Here is a 17,013-nt window from a genome sequence, read left to right as displayed (position 1 = left end):
TAAAAAAATTTTCTTTGATATGTTGTAAAAAATTATTTGTGTATTTATGGTTTCTGAATATTTTTTTGTGCTGTTTCTTTTATGCGGTTCCTATTTACCACACACAAGCAGGTTTGACAATATTAACTTTTGGGACTATAATCGCGAACATATGAAATTGGGGTCTTGAAACCGTCCCGAAAATGACTGTTTAAGACAGTCGTACAGGGTATCCCAAAAATGTCGGATCTCCTTGAAAGGGATGGTTCCTGAGGCCATTTGAAGTAACTTTTTCCTTTGCAAGAATTCTCTTCGCGGCTTTGTTAAGAAGTTATTGTCGAAAATCACGGACCAATCAGGGCGTGGCTACAGCAGACGGATTCCGGCTCGGCCAATGCCAACGCCACGCTCAGCGGGACTAGCCGGGACTAGCCGTACTCTGATTGGTCCGTGTTTTTCGTTGATAACTCCTTAACGAAGCCGCAGAAAACATTTTTGTGAAATGAAAAGTTATTTCAAATGACCTTAGCTAAGTCACTTGTCCGTAGCTTTGTCCGTAGCTGTGCCCACGGGCGGGCGCCCTTGCCCGCTAATATGTGTATGTATGTTGAGCTGCTCCGGTCCAGAGCAGTCCTGTCCAGCTATCGCCCGTGCGGGTTCACGGGCATTTTAATTGAATTTGGTTCAGCCTATCACAATATTTTTCCCGTTGACGTCACATTACCCTCAGCTACGCCCGCAGACATTCGCGGGCATCCTTGCGCACTAATAGACATGTTAAGCAACTCTGCTCTAAAGGGTCTCTGTATTAAAATTGTTTTAATAAAAACCACATATACATTGCCAGAAAAGTAGCTGCTGATCATTGAAATGCTATTTTTGGTGTGTTACGTGCGGAGATTTTTTCGCTGCAATTTTTCCACCCTTTCTAGGAGCTATGTGCTGGTTGGGTTATTGCAAAAGTCTTGATACGATATTCGATTTATCTTTAATTTGCGGTTTAAAATAGGCCCTTTGTTCTGGACACATACCTCCCGGAATGGGTCAAAAGTCGCGGCGAGTAACAACGGAGTCATCTGGAATGAATAATATTTTAAAGGGATGTTTTGTAGGATTGAACATTTTTATCAAAGTACTGGACTCGAGATATTGATTTCTGGCCAATAAAAGCCGCTTTCCAGACCATCGTGCATCGTGACATTAACGGATCTGTTTAGATCGTGCGTACTCATTTTCAATTCGATAAAGCCTCGACGCGATGAACAAACAAAAAAGAAGACTTTTCCGCGATTCCGCTTTCCGTGAAATTATTCACGAGAAATTTGAAGGTATACAATCACCCGCAGTTTAAATATCAAACGCAAACAAACGATCCCGTCCGCGAACGTTGCAGCCGGGATTAACCAGTGTACGCGGAATATTCAACGCGACAATCTCTTTTTCATCTCGGCGCCTACCAGCCGCGCACTTTCTTTCTCGTAATTCCTCTCTATTTTCGTTCCAGTCCGCCCCCCGCTTCAGCCCCCGGCCACGCTTTCTCAAGCGCCCCCGCGCTGTCGCCCAAAGCGTTTAGTTGCCACCCTCCCCACCGCCGCGCTGGTAATAAAATTAACCGGATATAGCGCCACTTCTCCTAAACCGGTGTCCCCCGAATTTACTCAGCTCTCCGAATGGTGGATAGCAAATCCCTCGCATGGGATTTCAAAGCACGGATTTCCGGGACACAGGCATATATTATACGTACACACGTAATATTTACATTCGAGGGAAGAATTCTTGTGAATCTCGAGCCGTCCTTAGACATACCCCGGCTATTTTTGATCCGGCGAACTCGGTACGCTGCGACCAATTAGGTTTCACCTCGGGACCTCTCTCTGGTCAAATATGCTAGCGAAGATCGCCTAACCTCGATTTCTTCGGAAGGGGTGAGACATTCTCTCCAGTAAAACGTACAATTTTTTGGCTACGTAATGCCAGATTTTGACATTCGGGTTACGTCACTATTACATGTAGCAAAAATATTTTCAGTAATTTTTTAACGGCTTTGAAGGGGGAATATTGTGATATTAGTTTATTTGTAGGTGGACACGTGAAGGTCATGTGAAGGTCAACTTTTTGCTTAAAATAAAATCATATATTTTTTAATGCACTTGTCGATGCAGCTCAACATTCTGTTGAAGACAGCATTAACCTATGTATGTAGACAAATCATTATTTTAAGAAATATTTTGAGTTGAATATCACTCACCTTCATTTACAGCATTGATGGGCCCGGTAGGGGCCCCTCCAACGCCTGCTTCTCCCACCAGCCTCTCTTTCATGCAGCGCGCACTTTCGTCGCGGTTCACTGGTACCTCGCATCTTCGTTGCGCCACGGTATTGGCGCTACTGGACGAGACAAGGATGACCATCCCCAATTTACAGAATAGGTTCAATGTAATGACTATTTATATCGCGTAGACTGCGGATTTTATGCATTTGTGATAAAAATGGTTACGCACAATTGACAGCAGCGGCCATACTAAAAAGATTGAAGGACATCAGCGTATTAGTTCCGGTTTAATAAGATAATTAAATGAAGAACAAATTTTTTATTTGCCTCCTGTGTATTACAATGAACGTAAACATTTTTTTATTTTGTATAAAGATCCGCAGTCTAGTGATTAGTAATTGTTAAGGAAATGAAATAATTATTTCACACTATACATTGGATTCTAATATTGTTCATTTATGAATAAAACAGAATAAGAATAAAATGTTTTTCACTTATTTAAGAAAAACTTCAAGTGTCCCGCACTAGGGGAACTTCCCCCAAGCAAGGGCTGGAAATGTTGCAAAGCATTTGCATGAAGCGTGACATTTCTTGGCCGTAACGTCGACGCAGGGCCGCCGCTGATACATGATAATGCATCAAACGTATCATCCCTATAAATCATCGTGTTGTTCGAGGAGAGGCCATCGATCCCAGGCATATTGCACCGTTGCGTGTCTGTATTCGATTGTTTCGTACGTTTTCGAGCACGTCCCCCGCAGGTATACGCACAACGCGACCAGATAATTACAGGAGATTCTGCTTGCCAAAGCCCGATTCGTTATTTTCCTACCCTCCTTCGTTCCGTCTTTTTTTTTTTGCACGTCGACCGGCTGCATAGGAAGCTGTACAAACGAGATAGGCGCTCGAGCATTTACAACACGAACCCCGGCTTTTATCTCGAACGCGTCGTGCCTAACGCCTTATCTCACCCTCAGCCATCGCGATCTTCCAATAGGGATGGGGTGCAAATGGTGGAACGAACGATTGGCCAACGTCTCTCTCATACCGCCATCTACAGTGTCTGATATTTTCAAAAAGTGCAGCACGTATAGAAATTATATTGCGCGACTATTATAGCGAGATACTGCACCGTCGCACAGTGTCGCGAATGGCCATTTTAGGTGGAAAAAAATTATGTCAGGAAATAGATATAGCATTCATATATTCTTCTTTCGGAGTGTTTACCGAGCCTAATCATACCCATAATAATTCATTTAATAATGATATAAATATCGAAATTAATCCGTGAAAACTCCGAACCGTAATACGGCTAAATCGTACGTTTATATTTGTTCTAAATAAATAAATATGAATCTTAAGCTTCTATGCACGATATTCTATATTACCATAAGTAAATATTTACATTAATGTTCACAAAGTTCGTTAATAGTTCGTTATAGTTCTTTACAGTAATTTTTAGAGATTTTTTAAGTACCAGTTTTCTATGCCGGTTAGTTGACTTTAAAAGAGCAGAACTAGAAAGTCTCAAAAGATTCCATCTTGAAATCTTTGTTGTATTAAGTTCAAACTATATAGAAGGGATTATGACAAAAATCAGCCGTAAATATCTGCTAACTTGCTTGTTACAATTTTTTTAAATCTTTGTAACACTCATTTCATGACCTAACACAAAATTTCAATCGGTTTGAAGAAGCATGAAACGATCTATGATTTTTTTCCTCCTAGAATGGCCATTCGCGACACTGTGCCTCGGTTTGGTGGAAATCGATGTGTCGCAAAAGTAGCTTTGACCTTGAATTTTTCAAGGTCAAAAGGTCAACAATCTTTTTTCGATGGCGTTTTATCCTACTCATCACAAGGATAAAAAGTGCAAAAGGAAACATCGGTCGAAACTCAACCGGTCTCTTAAAAAATTACGACAAAGTTTTCTCATTGTCAAACTGATGTTATTTATATTATATTTCCGATGTGTATTCCACGTGCACAGATATCATTTTCATCCGCCTCTCCGATTTGCGACTGCTTCTGCAAAGCATAGTTTCGCTAAATTAGCATTTACAAAAAATTATCTACATTCTAGTATGTCTCAGAAAAGATGATCTGATTTGGCGTTATTATGTATTGAAAATGAACCGTAAAATCCACTTAAATATATGAATGTCCACAGCTATATTGATACTCTCAAGATTGAGCTCTAAAGTTATAAATTTCCTTATTTTAACAGAAAATGTTTAGGAGCATTAATTCGCAGAACGTGTTGAAAGTAATATACAGATTTAAAAATTTTAGGTTAGGTAACCTGAGTTTTCTGCTAGCTAGGAGATCCTGCCACCACCTGGCTGACTGTTTCAATGTCCGTCGTCTCTTCGGATCATCGAAATCGACGTGTATGATACCGAATCGTTCTCTGCAACAATAAATATTACTATCGAAAATGCATATAAATTGCCCATATACAGGGTGGCCCAATAACTTTGACCACCTTGAATATTTGCAATAATATAAAAAAAAACCTGCATTGTGTAGAGGGGAAAATATTGTAACGCAAGCATTTTTGTATGGGTGAAGATGGCCCGGAGATATCAAGGTCACCTTCATTTCTTTAAATGGGATGACCTACCTTTAGTCTCGTGAATCGATAGAGTATTAAATTATACGTAAAAATGTGTTGACCCTCACACGACACAAACTTAATTCTTACCGAGATATTAACGAAAGCATTTTCAATATCTACCTATACTCGAATTGATATCCCAAACTTGAATGTGTTGAGTATACGTGGGAAAATTATTTCGATAACATCTCGTGAACTATTAACCAGTTAAGCGTGGAATTTAGTTTTAAAAACCCCCCACAGTGTGCGGAATTAAAATCAAGCAATGACGTGCATACGCGTCGAACTCAAGGCAAAATGGTCCTATTATACATTTAAAAAAATTTTTTTTTATTTGTTTTGTTTCAATTTTTAGTGGTCCTATTTTATAATAATATTCTTATTATGTTTTATTAAAATTTCGAGTTTTTATAGTCAATGGTAATTTTATATTTTTCACGACGAGTATATACGTCGAACGCACCGTAATAGAGATTTGGTTTGACGTGTATACACGTCAAACACGCTTAACTGGTTAAATTTAGGATATAGGAAGGTCAATACATTTTTCGCAGAATTTTATACTCTATTTATTCACAATACAGAAGATAGGTCATTCCGTTTGAAAAAAATCTAGGTGATCTTGAAATCACCGAAACAGTTTCGCCCACATAAAAAGCATGCGTGACATGTAAGTTTTGTATATATTTCATATTATTACAAATAACTAGAACTATTCAAGGTAGTCAAAGTTATTGGGCCACCCTGTATGATACATTTCTTTCACGTAGAACCACCTCCTTGTATCACCAGCAACCTGACATCCATTATATTCTATGTGAGATACATACCTGTACCCTTCGTTCCATTCGAAATTATCTAAAAACGACCATACGTAGTATCCTTTAACGTTAATGCCATCTACGTGTATAGCTTTAAGCATTTCCCTCAAATAAGCACGAAAGTAATCGATTCTGTCAGTGTCGTTGACGGTTCCATAGTCGGAGAATCCATTTTCAGTAATGTATATCGGCGGATTGCCATACCTCGATGACAAGTCGCGAAGAACGCACCGAATACCTTCTGGTACCACCTGAAGGAAACATAACAGTAAACATGTTTTATGTTTGCACTTCATTTCATGAAACACTGTATTCCACCTGACGTTGAGAAACGTTTAAATTTAAAAAGTATTAACACGTCAACTATCAAATCACGAGAATTCTTTACACTGCAATTACTTTGTCAAATGATATAGAAACTGAAAACCAAAGATTTGTAACGTATTTTATCCTGCTGTCTATTGTAGGTATATTGATCTCAGTGAAAAGTTACGCGGAACTGTTCACGCGCATAACTCAAAGTGTGATTGCTAAACTCACTTTCAACCATGAGGATGCTGCAGTCTTCCAAGAGGGAACCGAACTATATTTTACGCCTTGATCATTGTCATGAGACGGAATAAAGTAATTCGCATCTCCGGGCTCGACCAGTCTCGAAGTATAATGATTTATCGCTAGAAAGTCCGAAGTTCCCCTACAAAAAAGATAGTTCTCTAATGCAATTATGTTCTTGAATCAATAAACATGACATAGTCTATTCGATTTAACGGAAAGTACTGTTCACATTCGGAAAGTTAAGTTTCCACGTTCGAAGATAAAGAACGTAGGCAGAAAATGGCTCTGTCATGGTATTCCGCTAATTTTTACTGTGTGCATTGTGTGTAACGACAGTTTCTAAAATGCTGTCATTAATTTGTAAGAACAATACAGCAAATCTTTCCGGTAGAGCTAATAATCATACTTTATGTATTCGATCCAGTGCGGTTCGAACTCGGGCAGCCGCGATCTCGCGTAGCCCTGCTGTTTGCTCTTCGCCGCCACTTTGCTCTTCATTTCTTCCGGATAGTCACCTTCCCTGCCATAAATCGGATTCAAGGTCCAGCCGCCGTAGAATGTATACGCAGTGTTCACCGATGCATTGTCGCCTGGTGTCTTCGGTAGATACGCGTACGAGGTCAGTTGGAATCCCACTTCGCCGTTTTGCGCAGGTTTGAACTCCTCATGGTAAATCCTGTAGGCTCTTGCGTGCGCTTTCAGCATATTGTGGATGCACAGGTACTCTCCAATACCGTGCAGCGTTTTCCCAGGCGCATGTGTGCCGTACGAATAACTTAGTCTGCACATGGTCATCGGCTCATTTATGGGGATGAATCGTTTCACCTTTGTCCCGAACTCTCTGTACACCACCCTCACGTAATCGCTGAACCAGTCGACCATTTCCGAATTCAGCCAGCCGCCGGCATCTTCGAGAACTTGCGGGTGATCCCAGTGATATAACGTAACGAACGGCTCGATCCCGTTCGCCAAGAGCTCGTCGATTAGGTCGTTGTAATACTTGACGCCGTCACTGCTGACCTTGTTCGAGAACCCGGTCGGCAGTATTCGCGACCAGCTCAGGGAGAACCGATACGAGTCAAACTGTTGTCGAGGGAGAGAAAAATATGTAGTGTAAAAAAAAGTCGGACCAGATTCGGTTCTTAACGAGGTACAACACAAAAAACTTCGGCACAAGGAGCGTCCAACAAATGATTGTTTGTTACATGCACGCTTCTTGATTTTTACTTCGTCAGGAGAAGCTATTCGGTTCACATTAAAAAATATTTCCCGGTTTGAAATTAATTTGGCGGCACTCCAGGCATACTTTATCATATTTGTACAGCCTTTACTCGATATATGTCCTAAATATCTAGCCGATAAAAGTCCCAGAATTATCCCCACTGCCGCGGGGTATACCCCGTGAGGGGCCACGAAGCTCGAGTGACCTCGGCGACCAAGGCCACTCGTATTACGTTTACACTCCTCGGCAACCAAGGCCATTCGAGCTTCGCTGTCCTTTTCTAAATTCGGCAGTGTAGCAAAGAATAGTATCATCCAGCCGATATATGTCCCTGGCCAGACCCGTGTTTTGGACATATATCGAGTAGACACTGTATATATCGATGCTTGAAGTTGATGGTGAATAATTGAATGTAATCGAATACAATCACTACGTTTTGGAATATCGCGGCCGGTTGCAAGAAGTTCGTGGTAATTCTGAAATTTTGCTATATAATTCTTCATTATAATTATAAGCGATAATATTTAATTATAGCGAATCCACAAAAAAAAATTTTCTAAATTGAGAACAACCGGGACTTCATACGATGACCTCCAAACAATAGCCTCGCTACCGACTAACTACGTCAATACTACATTGGACACGGAATTCTGCTATGTCATACTTATACCGAGTATTGAAGATACGTAACTTTTAACTGTTTATATCTTTAATGATTTTAAACATCTACACCTAATATTTTATGTACAATGTGTCTCACCAGATACTACTACTTTTGTTTATTTACCAAGATTTCAATGTTAGATTATAATACAAAAATGAGAAAAAGTATGCTTACCCCCAATTTCTTCAACAAAGCTACGTCCTCTTTGTACTTATGATAACTGTCTGCGGCAACGTCGCCCGTTTGATTCTTAAAGACACTACCATCTTGGAGGTGGCAGAATCGATCCCAGATACTTTCTCCTTTATCTAAATTGTCAAGAATCGGAAAGAAACGTTAGAAAAGTTTTCAGTACAGAACCGCTAGATTTGAATTTGAGAGGCCCACCGCTCACGTTCCAAGCTCCCTCTATTTGGTATGCGCCAGTCGTAGCTCCAAGGAGAAAGTTCGCTGGGAACGTTAGATATTCCTCATTTTCCTCCGTAAATTCGCCATTTGCGGAACTAGAAAGGGCAAGTTTAGGGAAACTTAGGGATTGAATGAACAGCCATGCCGCAGAAAATCGATTTCGGCGAAGTTCGACATATCCAAAAAGTCCAATTCTGCCCTTTTGTCATCTCAAATCCATTTATTTTTCAGATTACGAGTGATGAGGTAATTTGGAGGAAACCGTGTAGTTTCTTATTAAATTTGTGAAAAATTAATTTAATACACAGTGGCGGACAAAAGAAAGTTTAAAATTGGAATTTCTGTATATGTGTATTACTAGTTAACTGTAACACTAGATGGTTTTTCAAATGTTGATATTCGTCTAATCTGGGCCATTCTAACTACACGTCAAACTTCTTTTGTTTATACGTCTGTTTCCACAAATTAATAATAAAAACTGTTCACTGTGTTAGACTAAAATGCCTATGCAGTTACAATATATTTAGTATGTGAAGAACTTAGGGAAATTGCTTGTGCAAAAGTCAGAATAAATCATTTGATTTTGCCATGTTGGATGAATGTTTCAATGTAACTAAAGAATTTGTCCAGTAGTGTTTTTAAAAAGATGATAATGTACAAGTAATCTGTCTGACCGTGTATTATTTATTTACTTAAGAATTTTAAATCTCTCGACAAATAGTATGTTTATTTACTATTAACCGAAGAATTTATTTTTAGCTTTGGAATGACCTTCATTAATTTTTTTTTTTTTGTATTAGACGACCTCAAAACAACTATTAAAAGACAGCGGAATCTCTAGTAGAAACTATTTAACTAAATGGATTATGGGAATCCATAGCGGAACTAGTCACTAGACTGTATTTTATTCTTTGATTGGAAATAAAAATAATACTCACACCACGAGAATAAGAAGTATACATGACTTCAAAAACGCCAACGCCAGCATGACTGCTTGCACACTATAAACTAGTAATCAGACACATTTGTTAATATACATGTAAGAAAGTTCATGTTACGTTGATAGTGTAATCAACGAAATTTTTACAATTTATTTTTTTTTATGTGGACTGGGACGTCGAACGTGTTTGAATATTTCCAAGAAACGATTGTGAATTGTGAATGCACTTTAGTCATAAAATTATTCTTTATCGGTGAATAATTCATTATAATTTATTTTCCTATTAGATAAACATGTAAACTGATAAACGTTGACGGAAATAAACATTGTCCGTTGGAATTACAACAAACTGGAGTAAAATACAAATTTATTTCCTTCCTTAGTGGGTTCAATCGGTTAAAAATAATATGGCGATATTTTAAAATTATAATGTTTTTACTACAATTTTGAAATTATAATGTTTTTACTAATATTTTTAAATTCTAATGTTTTTATGTAAAATTCACTGCCTATTTATTAGTTTCCCTTACAATTTTTTGGAGTATTTTTCAGTCAATATACTGGAAGAAGATGTCTGTATTTTTAAAAATAAATCCTTCATTTTTAAAAGATCAATCTTCATTTTATTTGGATAAACAATACCATTAATGCAGGAAGAAGAAAATTCTGGCTAGGATACACTTTTCATTAATTATCTTATGTCTTAAAGCAGGGGTGCCCAAAGTTGGTGGGCCAAATTATAAATTCCAAATCTTTTTGCGGGCCAAAAAAGAAAGTTAAAAAATTAGACATAAAGGAAGTATTTATACTAATTTATAACATCATCGTCCTTTATTTGTGACAATAATTACTTTTTATTACAAACTGTTTATTAACCAATTTCAAGAATATAATTCACGAGCCGCACTTGTGGAACCCCTGTCTTATAGTTTTGTCGGGGGTGTATTATAAAATGGACGAAACGCGACTTTAAAGTGCGTTTTTGTTCAAATGACATGTTCCTAGTTGGTTGGGGTAAAATTGACCTCGCATGGTTCAGTGTTGTGACTTTTATTGACCCGGTTCGCCGAGGGCAAAACTCGGGATCGCAACTGTGAATATGGCCGTAAACCATCGCGAAAGACTGCTAATTCAATCTCCGGGCCTCTGTCGGCCCGCAATTTTTTCTACTACCCCGATTGTAACCGGGACAACAATAGAGGGTGTTCGAATAGAAATAAGAGGGGGAACGCGTTTAAGGGTTGTTCTCCGTAGCCGTCGGAGTACCCTCGCCCTTCCGTGGAGCGGGAGGAAATCTCGCCACCGGGAAATACGTATCCTGACAGGTAATCTCCGCGGAACATTCGGCTTCAAGGTTATATAAGGCGGGATAGAAAAATACACGGACGCGCGAAAACTTTGTTGCCTCGGAAGACGGCCGTATCCCATGCCCGCCGCTCCATTTTGTTTCTCGATATCCTGATACGGAACATGTTGTACTGTCTGCCGTAGTGTGCCAGGAGGCGCGGGTTTACGACAGTTTGCGAGGAAAGTGGATCAGAGGGTATCCTTCCCCGATAGATAGGAAACATTACACACCGTCGCTCGTAACGTGACTTCCCAAGGAAACGTAATTCTGACATGCGACCGACGGTGATTTGAACGCATCGTGTTCGCGTGACACGCCATCCGAATGTTGCCGACATCGACTCTCAATCATTTATGCAACTCTTTCGGTGCAGGGTCTACATCTGGCCCGCCATCCGTCTGGGGGTTTTAGATTTTTCGATAATACTTCATTCTTTCTAATTTCATTCCTTTCTGTGTTGAGGGATTAATAACCCATTTCAGCAACCATGTAGTCCAAGCCCAAGCTTCTTCCCCGCTGTCGCTTCACGACCCCCACTACCAGGGTACCGGTACCCCCACCATTTACTATTTCATATTGCCCTTACCGTGCTTAGCCTCGCGTGACCGCGTGACTGCGAATATATGCGTTACGCTCCATAGGAGTTTAGTGGGGGGACCCAGAAGTAGGGGGAGGAGCAGTGTCACCAGATCAAGACTTGTTCCCCCACTCTAATTTCCCCACGCTTCCGCCGCGGCCCGGTCACGTGACGCGTTCCTCCGGTACTCGCAGAGAGAGACTAACTTGTTCCCCTCAATTCGTGCTCCCTCCCCTCAATCTGGCGCGACTGGACATAGCTGCGGGCAAAGCTATAGGCAAGTGACTGAGCCGAGTGGAGCTAGGCCGTAGCACAGCCGTAGCCGACCACGTAGTTATGGCAATGCGTGTGACAAATACATGTGGCCTTGCTCGCAGGGGCGTGGCCTCGTGCCCGCCCCTCTGTGTACATTCAGGGCAAGAAAATCGCTGCCCGTACGAGCAGACGCTGCTCTGCCGTAGACGAAGTCAAAGAGAACACAAAGAGGCAACTGAAGACGAGCGCAAAGAAGAAATTCAACGATTTGGAAAGAGAATACTCTGGAGACGACAAAAGAGTTATTGTCCTGTACACATTACTTCCTTTATAATACTAAATAGCTGGCTACTTTTAAGTCGGAGCCCGTGCTACTTGCTTTCCTAACCAAACATCTTGCGCTTGCAGTTGCAATTATTAGTTCCCGCGTTGGAACGCGGACGAACTTTACGGTCTTGAAGATATTTTTAGGGGACTTAACTGAAATATAATTAAAAAATATTGCGCCAGCCAACGACCTTCCCGGCGTGCTCATTATCGAAGCTTATTCAACTCCCCCCTGCGGCCAACGAGATAAAGAAGTTTCTTCCTCCTTCCGGTGCGTCCCGAATCAACAGAAAAGGAAGTTCGATAAATAGAGTCCTGCTGATTGGCTACCACCAACATGCCAGTGAACCACGGAACTGCCGCAATCCGAGTTGCGGACACGGGCAACTCTCTTTTATGGCATCATTCCGTTTACTTCGAGCTTCTTCCCCGGAATCTTTTTTAAAACGATATTCTTCGAGAAATGCTAGACTGAACTGACTTAACGCTGCAGAATTCGATAATCGACTTCCTCTCGTCTCGTTGCCGTTCGATTTCTTAAACTTTTCTTATCTGTTTACTTACACATCCGTACATTTTCCCCTGCTCTATATATTTTTTAAGAGGCGGCTTTTGATGAAATTTTAACAATTTGCACAGCACAAACGAAACGCGTCACGTGACCGTGCCCTCGCGGATGCGTGGGGGAATGGTGTCGTAGAAGGGGAGGGGTAGAGTGGGAGACAAGTCTTAATCTGGTGACACTGGGTAGGGCCCGCTAGATAGCCTTACCGATGGTCGTTAAGGTCCAGTTTTCCCAGGTGACCTTGAACCGCCATAGTGTGCGTGCCGTGTGCGTGTGCCATGGTGTGCCGCACACAACGCTAGATCGTACAAGGTTGCAAGGGTTCGGGAGGCGGCAATTTATGGCTCGATAATGCAAAGATGGAGCATGTCAGTGGTCAAAAGCGGTAGATGAAGGATAAATCTAGAGCGCTTGCCACCAGGCAGGTCCTACTTTTGCGTTGTCGAGCAACATTTTGCATTATTCGGTCGCATGATGCCTGTCAGAGAGGCGATCTGAGCATGCGTGGCCGACAACGTAAACTACGGCGCTGCCGTAGCTTCGTTCGAATGCCTCTCTGACAAGCATCATGCGACCGAATAATGCAAAATGTTGCTCGACAACGCAAAAGTAGGACCTGCCGTACGATCTAGCGTTGTGTGCGGCACACCATGGCACACGCACACGGCACGCACACTGTAGCGGATTAAGGCCACCTGGGAAAACTGGACCTTAAGAAGGACCCGAGCGCTATAGTGGGGGAAGCCGAGTCTACGTCATCGACTCCCAGAGCACCAGTTGCCCAGGCGTATTGTAACACATGCACGACCAAGGCGGAACGCGTCACGTGACCGGGCCGTGGCGCACAGTGGTGCCAACGCGGCGAAAAATCCATTTTATAAATTTTCGATTTTTATAAAAAAAAATTATTTTTGTATAGCCTAATAGTGCGTGCATGATGTGCCAAAGTTATATTTTTGAAAAGAATTTTTTTACGGAGGTATACGCATCGTAAATAATCATTTCTTCGCTACTGGGAATTCATCAGTTTTCAGTGCAATAGTTATGTAACTACTCCGCCTATAATTGAATACTTAGGAGTCTACAAATCATATGGGTTATTGCAAATGGCTTCAACTATTAACTGGCAAAAAAAAATTTTCCAAAAAAAATTGTTTAACATTAAGTAATATGGACTACCCTGAAGCCCCTTTGCGTTACGCTCATTTTTTATTTATGGAGGAATACAAAAAATCCTTTGAATAGCTTCGATCTGGAACTAATCGTTTTGGCAAGTTATAATATTGATCTAGCTCTGTGCAAAATTTCATGAGATACTTCGAGATGCTTTCGCCGCAATTTAAGTTTAAATATCAACTTTCGGAATTTCCAAGAATGAATTGCGCGAACTCACGATTATTTGATGTTTCAGGTGAAATTTTTTCTGTGAAATCGCTTCTGTATTTACTTTTGTATAAAAAATGCATTGCCGCTTGAAAATAAAATTTGTAAAAATTGTGGTAATTATGTAATATTACTATTTCAACTTTCTCTTGTCAGCCTTTGTGTGTCTTAAAATGTATTTCTGTAAAATGTGAAATTACAAACGAACCACAATTTATTGATTTAAAGTTTAAGGCATAATTTCGTGAAATATTATGATGGGATCTGTAATTATTTTTGGCGACCGTTTGAAGCCGTGAACGAGTCTTTAACTGTTAATGTCATCGTTCTTCTTGAAAACAGATTATTTCTGTTAAGCTCCGCGGAATTTTTACGCGAAAGTTTTACGCGTGCCGCGAAACGATAACGAGGATCGAAGTTACGAGAATTGAACGTATCAAAGCGCTACTTGGACAAACGATCGGACTCGAAGATAGCTTTAAGCCGGGCTTTATTTCCCAATTATCGTGCACATTGGCCGCAGTCAAAATTGCCCTTATCGTGGCGACTGCGTTCCTATTGTCCCGCTAAATATATGTAATGTTACGTCGTTGGATTTATACTCGCCATACACATGACACAGTCAGCGTTATTTAATCGTACGTTTTATCTGAACGGGTGCGCCGGTTAGGTTGCTTAATTCAATAATTCGCTCGCCGATCAGACGAAACAGTCGCGTGGACGCGCGATATAACCTGGTTATTAAGTTGAATGCGCTCGTGGAATAATTGGGTGGAATACGAGAAAAATGGTCGGAAGCACCGTTGTAATGTTACTACCGCCGCGGGAGTATGAAAATACCGCTACTTTCGAATATATACAGCTCCTTAGCATAACAGTTTTCAGAGAATTACTATTTCTTGCAGAATTCGTAAGCTGTAACATTTTCAACGGAGGAAAATTATTAATGCGCTGCTACCTTATTCCGAAGTTGGAAAACGCCAAGTTTCCAGTGCAGCTTACACTTTAAAATTCAATTCTCCCGTTAAATTATATGTTGGCATCATTTTCCGACTTTGAACGTTCTTCAAATCTTGTAGAAATTGCTGCCGAATTCTATCACCGGATTATCAATCATGCATCGGGTTACTGTTAGAAACTTTATCTCCGATCTTGAACTTATGACCTGCTGGCTACGTACAAGACTCCATCCTCTTACCAGAAAAGTTCACGAGTGGAGAAATTCATTAGACTACTTATCGCTCACGCTTCTCTTCCGCTTTATCATTTTCTTGTCGAAGATTTTTACATGTATCTCCCCTCCCTATCCTCTTCTTCTTCCTGTTTCTCATTATTTTTAATTTCAGTCCTTTCACTGAAATTTGTATTACAGATTCAATTTGAATAAATAATAACAACGCTATTCTTAGATTTAAATAATCAAATAAGTAATGTAAATAAATTTTACAATGTCATACACTGTATAATATAAATTGTATTCGTGGATAAAGAAAAATTTAAATTATATTTTAATAGACAGCAGTTCAAAAACTTAGAAGGATCACATTAAAATTTTCTAAACATGTGAAACTCAGTTTATTTTTTAAATAAGGTGAACTGATCTTATTCTAACTCTATAGACATCACTTTTATATAAATGTATTGGATAGTTGTCAAAATTAGGAAACTTTATAATCTTTAGCTAGTTCGGATGCATTAGAATGTGATTTTTATGAATGTAATTATAATTTAAATATGATGAAATTGACTGGGTGAAATGTAAAACAGTGAAAAAAGAAAAAAATATTTAAAGAGAATAAAAAAATTAAAAAATATTGTCATGTTGCTTTTAACGTAAAAACACTATTAAGGGGTGAAATACATTTTTATTTAAGTACTGATTACCACAATCGATGCAGAATATTTTTATTTTATTCTGGCCAAAACTTGTCCCTCATTTTTTATCTATAAAACGGTAAAAAGATCGCACGTTAAGTTTCAGGGAGTCATAGTAAAGAGTAAGCTCCAATCTTCAAATCTGTGGTGAATTCAGTCACGAAAAAAGTTCTTTTATAAACATTTCAACTGGTGGTGCTTTCGAGAAAAAACGTGTCTTCAATTGTTCACCTGCTACGATAAAATGAAGCTTCAAGCTTTAAAATCAGTGCAAATTTGTACGATGTTTTTCACAAAATGGTCACACTTTAAATTTTCACGATTTTTGGAAAATTCGAAATTTCGTGTGCGAATTCTTTCTGAATCCAGTGTATGTCGGGAACAATGCCTAGAAAAATTTGAACTGGTATTGAATACAAAATTCTGACGAGTAATAAAATAAAAATGGTACGAAAAATGGAGCTTGTAGGGGTATTGTATTCTGTATTCACAGCAAAAAATCGTTTAGAGATTGCGAGATTTTATTTAAAATTATTTTTCCGATTTAAATTGCACCTCCTGAAGTGAATTAAAACTTTACTTGCCACCATTTATCTGTAAATGAAACACACCGGTCACTGTGAACTCAAAATATCGAAATGGCAAGGTTGAAATGTAAGTGACCTCCGTCGCGTGCATTACATCTGACAGATACTGACACTGCCATTTCCTACGTATCTTCCAGTAGGTAGTGGAGAGTGGGAAACGCCCCACTGCAAATATCTTCTTAACTTTTCTATTCCTGCGATACATGGTGGTGACATGTTTGCTTTCAACTGAAACGTACATATCTCTCCGTAAAAGTTTTATATCCGGCAGATACATAGCGCCTTTGTCACGTCTATGATATTGTAAAATTTAAAATTGAATATCGCTTGCCTAGTTTATTTTTATAATTAAATTGGAGTCGCCAGCTACCAACGTTAGCCTGTCGTTCCTATTCTCGTCTGAAACGCTAAAGTATTAAACGGGAACACCGCAACACCTACATTATTTTTCTTAATGATTCTCGTCGCGGAATTTCATTTAACGGCTCGTGTTAACCATAAAAATCCTACCATATCCTGCATTGGGGCATGAAATTTGTTCATAAATTCTCTATCTCGAGCGCTAGGAGAAAGTCACGTCTCCATCATAAACAGCCACGTCTCAATCATAACTCTATT

At 39.8% G+C, this 17,013-nt stretch overlaps 1 protein-coding gene across 2 annotated transcripts in view; it reads right to left on the bottom strand.

Annotated features, from left to right (window-relative positions):
• Positions 1-4,136: 4,136 nt before the first annotated feature.
• Positions 4,137-17,013, bottom strand: part of LOC143353986 (myrosinase 1-like) — an 86,683-nt gene continuing 73,806 nt past the window's right edge. For both annotated transcript variants that reach the window (XM_076787636.1, XM_076787635.1), the window contains exons 2-9: positions 9,477-9,546; positions 8,518-8,633; positions 8,305-8,438; positions 6,651-7,327; positions 6,230-6,383; positions 5,699-5,940; positions 4,554-4,661; positions 4,137-4,279 (exon numbers count right to left, since the gene is read on the bottom strand). In XM_076787636.1, coding sequence (XP_076643751.1) covers positions 4,210-4,279; positions 4,554-4,661; positions 5,699-5,940; positions 6,230-6,383; positions 6,651-7,327; positions 8,305-8,438; positions 8,518-8,633; positions 9,477-9,526 — 1,551 coding nt within the window. In that variant the 5' untranslated portion in view covers positions 9,527-9,546 and the 3' untranslated portion in view covers positions 4,137-4,209. The remainder of the gene's footprint in view (positions 4,280-4,553; positions 4,662-5,698; positions 5,941-6,229; positions 6,384-6,650; positions 7,328-8,304; positions 8,439-8,517; positions 8,634-9,476; positions 9,547-17,013) is intronic.

Source organism: Halictus rubicundus, chromosome 5 (genome assembly GCF_050948215.1).
Source record: "Halictus rubicundus isolate RS-2024b chromosome 5, iyHalRubi1_principal, whole genome shotgun sequence".
NCBI lineage: Eukaryota > Metazoa > Arthropoda > Insecta > Hymenoptera > Halictidae > Halictus > Halictus rubicundus.
Note: the sequence above shows the minus strand (reverse complement) of the source record. Positions and strands in the feature narration are given on the sequence as shown.